Source organism: Agelaius phoeniceus, chromosome 20 (genome assembly GCF_051311805.1).
Source record: "Agelaius phoeniceus isolate bAgePho1 chromosome 20, bAgePho1.hap1, whole genome shotgun sequence".
NCBI classification, from domain to species: domain Eukaryota; kingdom Metazoa; phylum Chordata; class Aves; order Passeriformes; family Icteridae; genus Agelaius; species Agelaius phoeniceus.
Genome location: NC_135284.1, coordinates 7,112,732 through 7,124,817, shown reverse-complemented (window position 1 = coordinate 7,124,817; position 12,086 = coordinate 7,112,732). Strand labels below are relative to the sequence as shown.

The 12,086-nt window shown below is 39.2% G+C and overlaps 1 protein-coding gene across 1 annotated transcript in view; it reads right to left on the bottom strand.

The window, feature by feature from the left end:
• RABEP1 (rabaptin, RAB GTPase binding effector protein 1) overlaps positions 1–12,086 on the bottom strand; it is a 48,331-nt gene that overhangs the window by 16,364 nt on the left and 19,881 nt on the right. The window contains exons 3-8 of the mRNA XM_054646849.2: positions 11,113–11,316; positions 9,749–9,909; positions 4,245–4,358; positions 2,790–2,925; positions 1,846–2,024; positions 790–915 (exon numbers count right to left, since the gene is read on the bottom strand). Of these exons, the coding sequence (XP_054502824.2) occupies positions 790–915; positions 1,846–2,024; positions 2,790–2,925; positions 4,245–4,358; positions 9,749–9,909; positions 11,113–11,316 (920 nt within the window). The remainder of the gene's footprint in view (positions 1–789; positions 916–1,845; positions 2,025–2,789; positions 2,926–4,244; positions 4,359–9,748; positions 9,910–11,112; positions 11,317–12,086) is intronic.

Below are 12,086 nucleotides of genomic sequence, written 5' to 3'. Positions count from 1 at the left end.
GAACTGAGATTAAAGAAAACATCAGCATATAAATTTTTTTGTTCCTCACCAATGCCTCATTTGCATATCTGGACATGGAAAATACAAACAGTGTTTGAAACAGAAAGTGACTTGTAGGCTAAAGGGTAGGACTAGATCTCAGCTACATTTAGATCTCATGATTCTGAACATCTTTCTGCATTCTGAACTGTTATAAATCCTTGATAAAAGTAAAGGAATTACTTCAGAATACATATATTAAAATATATACTTTTTTCCCTTCAAGAATGATTAAAAACCAGGCAAAACACTGTCTCACTCTGAAAATTCTCAAGTCTCTTGAAGTTTAAATAAGCTCCTGTAGCACAAAAGCTTTGTGGGTTTTTATTAATTTTTCCTTCATTTGACTCACAAAACCAAAATGGACCCTAAGAAAGGCTAAGTACAGAATTCAACAATTTGATTAGCAAAGCAGCTACAACACTCTTGCTGAATGTTCAGATATAATTGGCTTAATCCTGAACATTTAGATGTGTTAGAACGTGCTTAGAAATCCCAGGAGACCCTACCAGCAGTTAACCTCCAGAATGCAAAATGTAAATTACCATTTTTAATGGCACCTCTCAGGATGGTGCACTATTGTCTTCCAATCTTAATTAGGATTTATAGATTCAACTGCAACTCTGAGGATTTTTATTGCCTAATAAGATTAGAAGCTACAGAGAATAGAGGGCTGTAACTTTGCATTTTTATTTGCAGTGAACACCCTGAGCAATGTCCAAGCACAAGCACAAGATTCAATTGTTTTACCTCTTCATTAGAGAGCTGGGTAAGGGTTTCCTCAGGGGCCAGAGAACATGAAGCCTTTGTTTCATCATCTGAATCTTTTTGCTTCTCTTCCTTTCTCTTGCTAAGCCTTTGCTGATCATCTTCTTCCTAAAAATCAGTGGTCAATAGAGCATACACAGAAAATGGGATTTAATTTTACCATAATAGTCATGACTTCAGCTTTCATGATAAACTAAGCTACAAAGAAGACAATGAAAATGATTATTTTGGTTAAAACCCAGTGGTTTTCACATAAATATTCATTTAGTTAATAAATACAGTGCTCATTTTACAAGGTACCCAAACTGACTGAAGTGAGAACTTTGAACATTTAGTGGCTGATTCATGTTTTAGAATGATTTTATTCAAGAAGCATATTACTTAGTTTAAAATTCTAATTATAAAGATTAGCAAGTAACAAAACTAGCTGTTACACTGGCTGTTGTATAGACTATAAATATAAAACATATCTACACCCCTAAAAGACCCATTAATAGCCATTACACAAGCATGAACATTAAAAAAAGTGAAATAGGAAGTGCCTTGATCACTAAATGATGGAATAGAAGGAATCAAGAAAAACCCATAATAGATCACTAAATCATAAATATGTACAATCACTTGTGTAAGTTAATTTAAAATGAAAGTCTTAATTTGTGCCTAGGATATGTACTGGAAGGCTGAAAAAACCTAAAAAGAAGTGAAACTTGCTGACATCCTTAACCCAGACATTTTGCATCACAGATGACTATTTCTCCCTCCAAGAGTAATTTCTGGATATTTTTACATTTTCATTTACCTATTGGCAACATTAGAGTTCCTATATACACCACTATTCAAATACTTGTCCAAATGGGGTCTGTTATAACTGCCAGCTGTCACTAAAGGGGAGATTTCAGTTCAAACTGCCAGTTCTCATTTTTGGAGCTATTACCACACTTGCAGCCAACATGTGATTTCCATGCCTGTTACACCACAGTAAACCTACAGTATTACTAAAAAAAAAACAAAAGCAAAAAGAGGAAAGCAGCAGGTAACCTGATCCTTTTTTTTCAGCTCTTCCACCTGCCGGAGCTGCTCTGAGGTGAGCACAATTTCCATCCTCTGCATGTCCCTCATCAGCAGCCTCTGGGACTCCAGGAACTGGTCATTGGCTTTCTGCCACGTGTGTTTCAGCTGGTTGTGCTGCTGCCTCTCTTGCTCTAGGAGATGGCAAACTATGCAAGCAGAGAAAAAATTCTTCTGAACCACAAGTGTTTAAATATCTTTTCCAAAGAGAAGCATTTTCAGGAATAAAAGTAATTATTGGTCTAATTAAGAACAGTCAGGCTTTGTTCAACAACTATTTAGGTTAATAATGTCTTATTTCAAACAACATTTTCTTAATTTCCAAACTTGGCTTGTGATTAGGGACTTACTACTGACAGTTCAAGATTTCCCAGGGAGAAGACTAATGCCTCAACTTCATTCATGAATTCTAACAGTTTTGGGTTTTTTTAGAGCTGGGTTCAGAAAACTGTCTTCTACATCCCTATTTACTTCAGCAGCAGGTCCTGGTTTCCACTCCTCTGCAGTGACCCTGGGCTGTGGTGCCCTACAGGGACATTTCCACACTCAGCACTGCCACACCTCAGGGAGCCAGGTCCATACATTATGGAAATAATGCTCACAATTATGCACAAATACAATATACACCTAAAATCACTTCAGCAAGAATGAAGCTTGCAATGCTTTAAAAACTTAGCAGATATTCAACAATAAGCCTTGAGGAAATGAATGACTCTGCTGTTTTCCTGACATGAGGGAATTCCACATTCCATTCTTCTGCAAACATTTTATGGCCTTTCACATTTACAACTCCTGCTTCCCTCTGGCAATTTGTTTTCTCCAAGTTCAAGTAAGAAATGATAAAAGAGTTCACAGTTCCATTGGGTTTTGCATCCTCAGTGGAGAGAGTCAAAGGATTATTGTTAGGTGGGTACCTTCATGCAGCTCCTTCCTCAACTTCTCTGCATCTTCTTGCAGGACTGATTTTTGTGTGTTGAGAACAGCCACGTACATCTCCAAGTCTGTCCTACATGACTTCTCAGCTTCTAAATAATGGTTCAGTTCTTTAACCTGAATAAAAAAATAACCAGCTCAGTGGGTGAACACTCTCAGACATTTCCTTCTTGTTAGAAGTTATAGTGCTGGCTGTTCAGGTAATGTACAGGTGCTGAAGGACCAGTTTATTTGCAGAAATCCCAAATATTCAACTACCAGTGTGTAAGCAGAGCTTGTATTTACTTGTGAATGAGTTACTCATTAAAATTCTAAGTCAAATCTGTCAGTGTATCACAGTTATAGCAGCTGGATCACAACAGCAGCACTGAGCACAGATGGTGAAAAGGGAAATATCTCAGGAAAGCAGACAGTGAAGTAATCAGTGGTGATAGGCAGGATCTTATCAGCTGATAAATGCTGAGAAGCCAAGAACTCCTTAGTTCAAAACAGAGTAATCATAGTAGCCAGAAAAAAATTAAACAGGCAAGCTTGAAGTAAGCCTAAGAAGAGAGAAAACTTGAAGACAGACAAGAAACTTTCCAACTCATGAAAGACTTGCAAAAACAAAGGAAAATCTATCAACAAAAAGCAATTCAAGCAAAAAGCAAAATCAAGAAATACTGAAGAAATAGATGTGGATTTTTTCTTTCTTTTTTTTTTTTTTTTTTTTTAATAGCAGAAATCAGTGTCCTGCAGAATCTCCAGTCAGAACCTTGTAAGACAGGGGTACATAAACATCTGTCAGACGTGATACCTGGAGAATTGGATTCCATTTTGGAACAGGGAACAAATAGAAAGATTTCTTTATGGCACTATTCAGTTTTACAGTTTGCTGAGTCAGAAAATCACAGGAGGTTTTATCTTAGAGAAAACCAAAGCCTCCAGGCAATTCCTAAGTGGCTGCAGAGAGCTGCTGCTCATCTCCCTCAGCACAGCACGGGACACGCCAACGCCAAGCCAGGGCTCAGGACAGCCTTGGGCTGTGACTGCCACTGATGCTGGGCACAGCTTTCCTGCCCTAGGACACCAAACCTTCCATCTGCTGCCCTTTAAGCCTTTCAAATGGGAAAGTCTGACTTCGTGGCTCCAAGTGTGCCAATAACCCAGAGGCCAGGTGGCTGGGAGAAGAGCAAAGCAGGTATTTTTTAGAGCTTCTTCTATTATTAGTAGATCTGGAGCTGTGCAATTTATTCTAAACCCAGATCTCACACACACACACACAGTGCAACTCTCAAAACTAAAAGATGCAAAAATATATTTAGGCCAAACATGATATTTGAGCTCCAGAAGAATTTCCCAAGACACCTTTTTCTCTCTTATAAAATTTGACTTGTCTGCATCAAACTAGCATGCTGCAAGACATAAATCAGCATCCAGTTAGAGCTCCACCTCACCTCTGATGCTGCTTTTATTTTTTCTTCAGCTTCTGCCAGTTTCTCCTTTAGGGCTGCAATCTCTTTCTCCATGGGCATCACAACTGAGCGCAGCTTCTCGGCATCTTCCTGAGCCTGAAGTTCAGACAATAAATTGTAATGCATCATCAGAATTTTCACACCAGTTCCCACTACTGGAGACATGTGGAGAAAATTTCTACATCAACAAAAAAAAGCTGACTAAACTTCCACTTTCAATGCTCATCTTACTGCTATTTATTTATTTATTATTATTTTTTATTTATTATTTATTTATTTATTATTATTTATTTATTTAGTTCAGCAGCCATCTCTGTGACAATGGGCTGATATTAGTCCATTTAACAGAAGGCAACTAAACTTTAAATCTATGTATGGGTTAAGCCACAAGTATCTGTTTTAAAAGAGAATGTTAGCAAATCTATCCCTCTTGATGCCTGGGAGAAAATGTATGGATCAAGCATTTAAAACAATGTGCACTTTATTAAAGGCCTAACTGTCCCACAACCTGCTGCCACACAGCACATATGAAAAAACCCAAAAGAAGTGCATGATGAGGTACTGATCATGCAGTTACTTACTCAAAAAGTTAAAAGCAAATGGAGCTGCACAGTAATGCCTAGTGTAGCTCAGTTCTCTTCTAGAAGATCATTTTTCAACTTTACATTACTACTGATGCAGCATCAGGTTTTGGTGTTACTGTACTGAATATTTCTAACTATATATAGACAATTTATCCCATGATTTCTTTCAAAAAGCAGTTCTGAGAAGATCAAAGAGCAGCAGAATTAGAGGACTGTTTCAAGGAAAGGGGGGGAAAAAAAGGGGAAAACAGGTAAAAATAGCAAGAATTAAGATGAGAAATAGCATTCAGGGTTCAAAAGCAGAACTGCACATTAATGTGTGGCCTTGACATCCCCGTTTATTAAATGCTCTGCCTTTCCTTCAGGGATGCACTGCAGACTTTCCAAGTGAAAGGAGCAGCTCCCACAGACTCCCCAGGAGCCAGCAGAACACTCAAATACTTGCTGCAGTGAAACTCTCCAAGGCACAGAGAATTCCAGCATTCTAATTTGGGCTGGCTTTGTGCATCAGGCTCAGAAAGCTCAGCTGTTCTCTGCCTTCTACTGGAAGAACTCAGCAGGGGAGGAGGGCAGGGAGCTGTGCCCCAAAGCTGGAGTTTCAAAGGATGGCACCTTTCATAAGCTCATCAGCAAAGACAGACAGTAAATGATAACACTCATGTCTGGTTTTGAAACTAGACTAGAATGCAGGTTTTAGAGGTTACTCATTTGACTTTCAATTTCTGGTGAGCTTATTGACAACTGTACTCTGAGCAAGACTTTCAGGAAGAGAAATAGAAAATATTTTTAGTCACTGAAGTTTTCTAACTTAAAATTAATCGACAAAATAAAATGTTATTGCAATACCTGTCAATTATATAAGCACTACAATTTTAAAGCTTTACAGAAAATTCTGAACACAACACTAAATTAAATGTCTTTACATTTAATTTATTTCAGCTACATTTGTCACTGCTGAAGTACCAATAAAAGCTGTGAGGAAAGCAAGGGATGTCACTTGGCAGTGAATTCAATACCAGGGACATGTGACTGTCACACACACCCAGACCCTGGTGCTTGCAGCCAGCAACTCAACAGTCACATTTTTCAAACAAATGGGAGCAGGAGTTCCACTTCAGGCATTGCTTTATATTTCATTTATCATATCAGTTCTATTCATTTAATGGAATGAATTAAACATTCTTTTCTAATTATTCAGGATAACTGCAGCAATATTTCACTGCCAGCCTGGTTTCACATGGCTCACCACAGAATACAGAGCAACAAATGTGCCTGTGTAGGAACCAAGGAGTTCAGAGAAACAGTCAGAAAGTTCTCTGAAAGCAAAACCAGACTGTGAACAACTGGAAAGACAAAACTGTATCACATTTCACATACAGAAAAATTACTCCAGCTTTTACTGCTTGGTAAACAGAGCTGAAGTTTGACACTGTGGTTGCAACATATTGTAAGGATCCCTATTAAAGGTCAGTGTGATCTTGAGCTAAACACTCCAAACAGCCTCTCTCTGCTATCAAAAGGAGTGCTGGGCCCTGGGTCTGCTTCTGGACATAAAGCAGAATTACTGAGACTCCAAAAATTGAGGTTAAAGCTCCACTCAACCTTTTAATAAAAGGAGAATATCTGTAGTGTTGAAAAATGCCACTTAAAGATACTGTCACATGTAGCAAGAGGTGCCACAGCACCAAATTTCCTGTGCTAAGAGGTGTTAGTCAGACTCTTCCAGAGGTGTGATCCTTAAAATGTTTATTTCCTTTTAACTTTTTAATAAACTTAACTTGGCTGTCAACTGCCACAGTATTACATGTGATCAGCTCATCTTTACTCATTCCTTAACCAAAAACCAAGCACCCAAACCACTTCTGCCCCAGCCAAACCTGCTTCCCCCAGCACAGGGGCTGCAGAACACACTGAGGGACCTGCAGACCACAGCAGGAAAATGACTCCATGGAGAGATAATGCTAAAAATGAGTCCAAGTCATTTTCAGAGGAACAAATATCTGACTGGAGAAATCCCAGGTAACATTATACCTCTGTTCCTTAAAAATGAGACAAGTGAAAAACACACAGATACAATTTGAAGGTTTTTCTTTAAAGTAGGACTAAACCATTTAAAACTCCTCTAAATTTATCCCACTGTTCTTCACCATTACCAAAAAAAATAGCTTATTGTATATCAGATTTTATGGCCAACTCTGTCACAGAAATCTGATTACTCTTCCTTTCCAATTTCCCCTCTCCTGACTAATAAGCACAATTCCTAACAGGAGCTTTGTACTTTCCTGCTCTCTCTGTACACAAAATACCTGCTCTGCAGACTTCTGTTACTGAGTTTGACACAACTGTGCTGAGAAGAGTATTTATATTCATCACAGCTCCAACAGCAAAACAGATCCTTTCCTGAACAGAAAATGAGGTCTGACTTAAATAAAATAAAAAAAAAAAGCCAAGTCATATTTTGCCAGTGGCCAAAGTTTGGGGACAGCTCATTCCCATGTCCAGAATCAGCCCAGTCATTCCCCAGCAGGGAAGTACAAGCTGCTGTGATAGATTGCTTTTAGCTGCTGTGAAAACACAAAAAACCCAGACCTATCTGGTACTACAACCCAACAGGAAAACAGATTTTTATAAATCACTGCCAAGTTTTCTGAAAGATTAATCACTAGGTGAACATGTTAATCATTAGGTCAAGGTATGCACCTTTTTTGAGCTGGGAAGGGAGATTAAGAAGACAAATTTACAAGGTTTTCTTAGAAAATGATTTCTTAGAAATCATTGGTTTATGATACAAAAATCACAGAACAGACAAATTCTCTACAGAAATCAGCAATTTGCAGCCTGAAATGTATTTACATGGAGAAGCAAACAAGAGCACGTGCTCCACCAGACAAGCTCTTTCTGACAAAAGAACAAATAAAGATGGAGTATAGGCATTGCTGGCAGCAAATGCCATTTTGCATGAGGAATTGATCACAAGTCTTCAAATAACACATCCCAAGTGATCAAGAAAGTTCCTCTTTTCACACTGGCTGCTGACACATGAATATTCATTATTTTGCTGCCCAAGCAAACCTTTTTATGGGCTTGGGATTTGCTTGTTTGTTTTGAGGTAAAATTGAACGTCCTCTTCCTAATTTTGATCTAATTCTTAGTCTCCTTGAGGAAAAACCTCACAGGTTTAATAATAACAAAGAAGATTAGAACCTCATGCAAAGCAGTTTAAGCAATTATTTCAAGCTGCACTCTGAAAACCAGATTTCCCCCTCCCCCTACTATTACATAAGGTACATGTTCCTCTGCTTTACAGGCCTAGAAAGCTTTCCAAACTCCTGTTCCCAGAGATTAATAAACTGATCACCTTTTCCTTTAGGGATATTTAATTCCCTTTTAAAGGACTATAGTTGAAAATGCTATTTATCTGCTAAGCTGAACTTCTCTGCTAAAGCCACTGAGTTTAAGTGAGCTGTGCTGTCATGTCAGCAGCTTGCAATTTCAACTTACACAATCAGTAATTTCAGATTAAAAATAAGAATCAGTTGAGAGAGATTGTTCTCTAGAAGTGCTTCTTGGCAGGTAGTTGGGAATGCAATGCCAGGGCTTTTACACTGTGAACTCTGCATCCTCTGGGTTGTTTCTACAAGACTCACTGATCCAACTTTGAACCTCCATTCAGCTTCAACCAAAGTATTTTTGTCCTTAATAAGACTGAAACCTTTTCTTAAAAACAGTAAATGTCTTACAGTTGCAGTGGGATTAGAAGAGGCATTACCCTGACTCTTACCTTTGAAATCAGGGCTCCATGAAGAGCAGTCCCACAGCAATAAATCAACTACAACTACCAATAGTCAGGAACCTCTTCCTAGGTCTCAGAAAAAGTATTCCATTTTGCAACACTAACACTGATTGCTGCTACAACACAGTAAAAATAGCTAAAATGTTTCTCATGTGGAATGTTTGTGGTATTCCTTACTGCATTTCTTCTGCAGACAGCAAGCAGGAACAGGGACAGGTAGTGATGTGGCAGATTAGAAGATGTTAACCTACTTTATTGAATTTCAGTCACTACTTTAAATTTGTGTTAGAACACCTTGAAGACTAAGGTAAGCCTGCTGAGATGAGAAATTCATGAAAATGCAAGTTATTACAATAAGATACACAAAGATTTTTATAATGCACTGATCTATTATGACAGGTTCAATTTCCTTCCTGTCTGAAACACATTAAATTTTCAACCTCAACAAAAAATAAAAAGAAAATTCAACCTCAAGACAAGGCAGCTCAATCTACTTCATCTATGAAATTTTCTTAGTGTCAGATCTTTGTACAACTACAACAACATCTGTCCATACTCCAGAGCAATTATTTTTCATCATCTAGAGCCTGTTGTTTTGTGAAGCAAGATTCTGTACTTCATAGGGAGGCAGCAGAACTGTGATGCACAAACATGGCTTACTTTAGAGAAAGAGGAAAGACACCTTAGATACTCTGAAGTTTTAATGGGCACTTTAAGTTTTTAAGAGCTGGAAAAAGAAGCAAAAGTAAAGAGGTGTAAAGCAAACTTTATACTGCAGTTTACTGTCAGGCCAGAAAAATCTAAAGGTGGTTTCACTTGTGCTCATTTGACATCATGACAAGTGCCTTGACAAGGCTGCCTGTTTTTACAAGCTGAAGGCTAAACTTTCCCATCTTCTCAGGTGCAATTCTCTCACTGAATGCACATAATTAGGAACAAAGCTTTTAGGGCTTTAAATGGATTAGGTCATGATGACTTCCATGAACAAAGGCTGGCAGCACCAGGCTGTGTGAACTGCTGAGGAATTACAGCAGCCATAGGAATGAACCCCTGCCTGACCCCACGGGCCTATCCTCAAATAGAAACTGAGGAACTCCTTTCCAATGTACCTTTTTCATTTCATTTTCTAGGTTTTCCTCCTCCTGGCCTTCAGACAGTCTCCTCCTCAGCTCTGCAATTTCCCTCTCCATGTTCTCTCGGTACTGGCTCCACTGAGCTCGCTCCTGCTCCATCCTGTGGTGATACTGCAGCTCATAGTCACGGACAGTCTCTAGAAAACAGCATTTTCAAAACTTCTTTTCAATGTAAGTTAAAGAACAGGGCTTTAGGAAGTCCATCTCCAACCACTCAATGATTTACTATAATTAATCAAAACTAGGACAACTCTCCTTTCCCTCAGACTCCTGCCCCAAAACCCAAATACATAAGTAAAAGAACTGAAACTAAATTTCAATTAGTACCATCAACAGAACAGAGAGAAACAATTCCCAGGAACTGTGCAATTCCTAATTTCAAGGTAATGTACATGACTAATATCCTACTTAGCAGCACACAAGTACATCATCCAAACAAATGACTAGAGCCCTTAAAAGGTACTCCAAAATGCAAAGAAATTCAAACTTCTCACACAGCTTCCATTTCCTCAGGATTCACACCACCCCTCTCAGCTCAGGAGCTGCCTGTTTACACAGGGACAGCAGCTGGCACAGCTGAGCCTTAATCTAGGCTCATGTATCTGTGTAGATCATAAATAAACAGACATTTGTGTACTCAATATACATGAAGGTTTGTCTGTTCTGGGTGAAAAGCACAATGAGGTGATGGAAAAACTGCCCACAGCTGACAGGCTCTAGGCTCAGGATAGTGTGATCCTGTCTGTGAACCTTTAAGAAAACACATTTGTGGCAATAGTCTATTCCCAGTTCATATCCTTGTGTTCATTTCCTTTGTCTCGGAAATGTCAACAGCTGTGCAATGTGCAAATATAACAAGGAATAGATGAGAACTATCTGAAAAAAACCACCCAGGACTGAGAGAGCAGCATGTGCAGTCAATACCCTGGGGGAAGGCCCATGTGAGTACTGGAGGGACACTTGACTGTGTGAGAGCAGAACTGTGTTCACACAGAAAGGAAAAAAGAGAATCATGCTGGCAGCTTAAAGCTGTTTGCAGACTTGTCAAATTACAGACATCATACTTATCTTTGTGGAAGGATGAACGATCACATTCATAGTCCCTCAAAAATGCTTTGCATATACATGAGGTTCCCATGGCCATGAATTCTAAATTCTGTCCTCAAACTGACAATAAAAACCCATCAAGCTCCCTCTCACAACCCTGAGAACTACACTTCATCCAGCCCTTCTGCAGCTTTCCCAAGCCATAACAATTACCCATACTCTGAGGAAGAGCAGGCACAAATCCTTATAAAGATCAGGGTGGCTGATCTCAGCACAGCTTGCCTGGTTGTTACCTTTCATGATGGCCTGGAGGGAAGCCACTTCTTCTTGCCACTGCCTCTTGACCTCATCAATGGCCTCCTGCTTGGTGGTCTCTGACACTGTGGCGATGGCCTTGATGTTCTCCATCTCAGCGTGGGCCTCCATCAGCTGCGTGCGCAGCTGGCCCAGGTCATCCTGGGCTGCCTGCAGCACTGCATTCTGCCTCTTCAGGTCCTCTGAAAGGAGCATTGCATACATTTAGCTGCATTCAGGAGTTCAACCTGAAGTGTAGCCCCAGTTGCTATGGCAAAGAGCAGAAGGGAGTGAAGGAAGCACTGGTATTAAAACATCTACCTGTAATGACTGAACAAATGTTGGCAGGTGTCTTCAGGGAATGCTTTTTCTTGACTTTGCTTGCCCTTGCCTTTTATTAAAGAAGCATCTTATGGATGGAGACACAAAGCAGACACTAGATATAACTAGGATCAATATACCTGATGAAAGTGAACTGTGCTTTTCATCAGTTCTTATTTAACTCATTCTGGTAATGAATCTGGAAAAGGCATGGAAAACAGACTGGAAAACAGTTTTACCCCCATTTCTGGGACCAACTTGGTTCTCAATTTGGAGGGAACACTTCATATTTCTTGAACAGAAACACTCTGTGACCACTTTGCAGAGACCAAACAAGAAGAATATGCAGCCTAATTTCCTCTTTACCAAAGACTTTGGTAAAACTGAGCTTCTACAAATAAAAGGGATACATTCAACGGAACAGCTATGACTTCTCTAATTGTTGCAAATATAAACAGAAATTAAACTAACTTCATATTATCCTCCTGAATTCTCAGCTAATCTGAAATAGACAGTTCTGGAAGACATATATTATATAATTAATTCCAAAAGCACTAATACAAAATATGTGTTTTATGCCCATATAGCCTGCTTCAATGGCAATCCCTTTTAGCAGAAACATCTGGCCAGCACACAACCAACACCAAGCTAT